This window comes from Macrobrachium nipponense, chromosome 13 (genome assembly GCF_015104395.2).
Source record: "Macrobrachium nipponense isolate FS-2020 chromosome 13, ASM1510439v2, whole genome shotgun sequence".
Lineage (NCBI taxonomy): Eukaryota > Metazoa > Arthropoda > Malacostraca > Decapoda > Palaemonidae > Macrobrachium > Macrobrachium nipponense.
The window spans coordinates 59,716,878-59,721,192 of NC_087206.1; the positions used below are offsets into that span (position 1 = coordinate 59,716,878).

At 35.9% G+C, this 4,315-nt stretch overlaps 1 protein-coding gene across 1 annotated transcript in view; it reads left to right on the plus strand.

The window, feature by feature from the left end:
- Positions 1 to 4,078, plus strand: part of LOC135225338 (uncharacterized) — a 19,298-nt gene extending 15,220 nt beyond the window's left edge. Inside the window, exon 3 of the mRNA XM_064264672.1 lies at positions 3,994 to 4,078. Coding sequence (XP_064120742.1) covers positions 3,994 to 4,078 — 85 coding nt within the window. The remainder of the gene's footprint in view (positions 1 to 3,993) is intronic.
- Positions 4,079 to 4,315: the final 237 nt, after the last annotated feature.

The following is a 4,315-nucleotide window of genomic DNA, read 5'->3' on the forward strand; positions in this document are numbered from 1 at the left end:
TAAGTTTTTCATAGTTTACTTAGGCTATTCTTGGTTAGCCAACGAATTAAATAGCTTATTGTGTACCGCCGGCAAAATAGATAGATATAAATGATTCCCGAAAACTTATATAATGATTTTACACATCCTTAAAGACAGAAAACGGAGGTTACAGTCTGTCATTTAGCATTTTTAAACAGTTTCCGGATTTACTTCAAAGACTCATTTGAAATATTTAATCTAAAGTCATTTCGCAAACTTATTCGTCTTAAATGTTATCTTATTCATATTTAAATCAAGGAAGTCCTGCCGATTTAATTGTATGAGCGATGCATTATTTAACAGGTATAGGTAACTCAATCGATTATAGCCAGTACGCTACATTTTGACATAGAAGTATAAGAAATCAGTCATTAACCAGAACTGCAATAACACTGGCAAGTCTTTTTTTTTTTTTTTTCTAGACTGCTAAAGTGTGTCCTTCCTTCTAGCAAGAAAATGTGCCATTTGGAGAAAATATTGTTTGAACTGTACCAATTATCAATATATTCAAATACTAGCCATCTACTGAAATTAATAGCGAATTTTCAATAGATGCTCAGCAATAACTGTCATATCTTAAGGTCGTATCATAAAAAGAAAATTAGTTGGAAATACACTTCTATCAAGAGGTGGAACAATTTGCATGGTGAGAGAAGTATTTCCATAAAATCCTTCATGGATAAATGCAGACAAACCATTAGGTTTTCTTGAATAAATAGCTGTCACATCTCACAGAGATCAGCAGACTGAAAGAGGACTTGAAGGTATCCAAGTCCAACGCCAAGCACCTACAAAAACCTGCCCCCATTTCAGGTATTTCGTGTAACTCAAGCACATGAACCAGTAGGGCAACCCTTAACAGCTCGAGTTTTAGAAAAAAGATTCAGCATTGCATCATGTAAGAAAAATATACAAATTCGGGGCCAGGGACTTAAACTGACCTCCGACTTACTACCATACTCTGATCAAGTACTGAATTACTACAGCAGACCCAAGCTGAGTAATATTAAAGAATGAAACTCAAAGAGTATCAGACTTCAGAAAAGGTTGTAAGGAAGTCTTCGACTGCCTAATGTATCAGTTCTAGCCTAACTATGGAAACCTTATAGGAATACTTAACTACAGTAAAACACAGTAACAAAATAAACTGGGTCTTCAAGAAATCACAGAATACCACACTCATGTAGGGAAATCTTAAATATCACAGTCATAAGTCCACTCTGGAGTGGCCTGACTCTTGAAAAAGGATACCAAAAAAGCATACAACAATATACTCATGAAAACTCCTAAATTAATTGCATACTCTCTTCTGATGGACCCCTACTAGCAAAACATTTAGGCCAAAGGCCAAGCACTAAGATCTATGAGGCCATTCAACAATGAAAGGGAAATTGATATTAAAAAGGTTTTGAAGTTTTAACCAGAAGAGACCTCGCAGTTGCACTATGAAACAAACAAGGTACCATGCCCCAACTCCACCATTTTGCAATTACCATTACTAGAATACCCGAAAACTCAGAGGGTGTGCAATGTCGGCAAATTGATGGGCCACTTAGTCAAGAAGCCTTAAGTACATGGATAGGCCGCACATCAAGGTGGTTAGAGAGAGCACGTCAGTAAAAAAACCAACTGCCAAAAAATTTAGGTCTTGTATTTCTTTAGCTTATTGAAAAACATTCAGTAAGCTTACAAATATGGCTTCACAGGACATGATAATGTAATAACATTAATACGTTTAAAAAAAAATCTTCCTTTGAACTATGAACATAGTTCGACCGAAAACGTAGTAATTAGGAATTGGTTGTAAATCTTAGGGCTTTTAGCTACATTTCCATCTTGGGCAATTGGCCCCAAAGGCCGCACTTGTTACGATATTTATTTTTGAAGCGGTCGGGCCGCACTGAAGTTCATTGAGGGCCACAGGTTGCCACAGGGCCAGGCCCTACCTGAATTACCCAAATAAAATATTTGAAGTTGGTTTTGCAAAGTATTTATACAGTCTTTACAATGAGCTTCAAAACCAAGTATCATTACCTTCTTTCAAAGGGCAGGCACTCTAACAGGGCACTGAGGTTAAAAAGGGGGGTTATCGGAGTTAATCAAGCCACCCGAGTTCCTGATGGAGTTGATTACAAAGCACCCCAATCCGTTGCGGGAGATCTCAACTTGAACCAACCTAAATGAAAGGAACAGTTGAGATCAACAATGAAATTTTCAGAACAATAAACTGTTAGTCATACCGTTAAGGAATTTCATTCAAGTAACAACCACTTTCTGCATCAGACACCAACATGCCCACGTTTTAAAATGTTAAAGCATTAATGAAACCAGAACAAACAATATATACCATGCGAGGGAGGCTATAAATTTATGAAACCAACCAAGGGATAACAAACACTCACTCTCTCTCTCTCTCCTCTTCGCTCTCTCTCTTCCTCTTCTTCTTCTCTCATCTTCCTCCTCTAATATCAATATTCATTCTTGGATAATGTTAACGAAAATAAAAAAGCAAATTTCTACTCCCTCCCAAGATGCCTTTAAACATTTATAAAAATGTATCGCCCACATTCACTCTAATTGTAACCAGATATATGCATAAAACTTTTCATTTAAGTTCACATTATTTGGGCATTAACAAGGACGCCCAGAGAGATATAACGGACAAAACTCGCCGCTCTGCATACGATCGATGTTCATCTTAAGCTCGCTTAGAAATACCCATTATTATTATTTCATTATTAAAAAGTTTACCCAAACCACTGAGCTGACTATTCCACCTCTTCATAAGGTTTGGCCCGAAGGATTAGAATGAAATTACTCCAGGTCTGGGCCAGCAGCCAAGCACTTGGAATTCAAATAGGGTCATTTGGTTGTGATGATGAATGGAATGGGAAACCGGGAAATTAAAATTTAAAAATTAAATAAAGAAAGGAATTTACCTTTTACAATGGAACCTAACACCATTAAATACACTTACTCCTTTTTCTATGGCAGTACACCAAAAAAAGGAATAATTTTAAAATTTTCAGGAAGTAAAGCAGCTTAAGTAACATTTTTTTAAATTTTTTATTTTTTCGCAAGTTCACTAAACGCCCTAAAGGTTTCTTTTTCTGTATTTTCAAATGCCTTAAACGGGTTTTCGTATTATTTCATTATTCACTTAAAATATTTTTACACCGTATTCAAATAAAATTAACTTTTTATTCACGGCAATATTAAAATTTGGAATGGATTGAAAATACAGAAGATTCTGACAAAATTTTCCCAAATCGAATTTACTTACAAAAAAGTGGATTAATCGCTTGTTGGTTTTATTAATTTTGGACCATTTCACACATAGTACGATTTTGGACTGTTATTATCCACTTTTGCCAGTCTGGAGCATTTCGGGGAGAAGGGGCCATGTTCCACTGTTTCATTTAGGTGTCCAAGCGGATATTGCCCTATTTCTAGTAGGGTGGCTTAGAAGGTGGGAATTACCGTACTGAGCAAGGGTTTAAAAAAGCATGAAACCAGGCATGGGTGATTACTATGGACCTTCCTTTGTTTGAAATCTTAGAATGGAAGGCCCAAATTTGACAAACTTAAAGGAGGTCGAGTTAATTTCAAGATGGTTGGGTTCCCAAAATGGCCGCCCGTAAACGAAAATTGCGCGGAATATCTCCACAAATTAGCCTGGGAGCTTGCCTGTTTTGATTCTAAAACCCAGGTTTTGGGGGTCACCAGAATCTATTTTACATGCTATCGTTAGGTGTTCAGATGCAATATTACTCATAATAGAAAAAAACAAAAAAATGTTTTTATATTACTCTTTTTTACGTTCAAAAACTGGAAAAAAGAAAAAAAAATCCAAAGAAGCCAAAGAACCACATTCATTGTATATTATGCTTGAATTATTATGTAGTTACTTGATTTTCTTGCGATGGATTAATTTTTATTTATTATAAATTAATAGTGGAACTTTCTTCTCAGGATAGATGGTAATAGTCATGGATTGAAAAGTGCATTAGTTGTGTCAAGAAAAGTAACTCAAGAGCCATGTTGGGACAATGTCTAATGAACAGTGCCTCAGGAACAACATTAAGAGGAGAAAAAAGAAAACCTATGAAACCTTTTTTGAAAAATGTTGAGGAATGTTCACGTAAACTGGATGCTCTGCCAGGGTTCAAATTGTTTATTTAGACAATGATGCAAGGTTTCCTGACATTTGGGCTTGAAAACCATTTGTGTTCGTTGGCACAAAGGATGTAATTTAAAAGAAAATTTAACAACACCCAAGCTTAGTAAAGCCCCC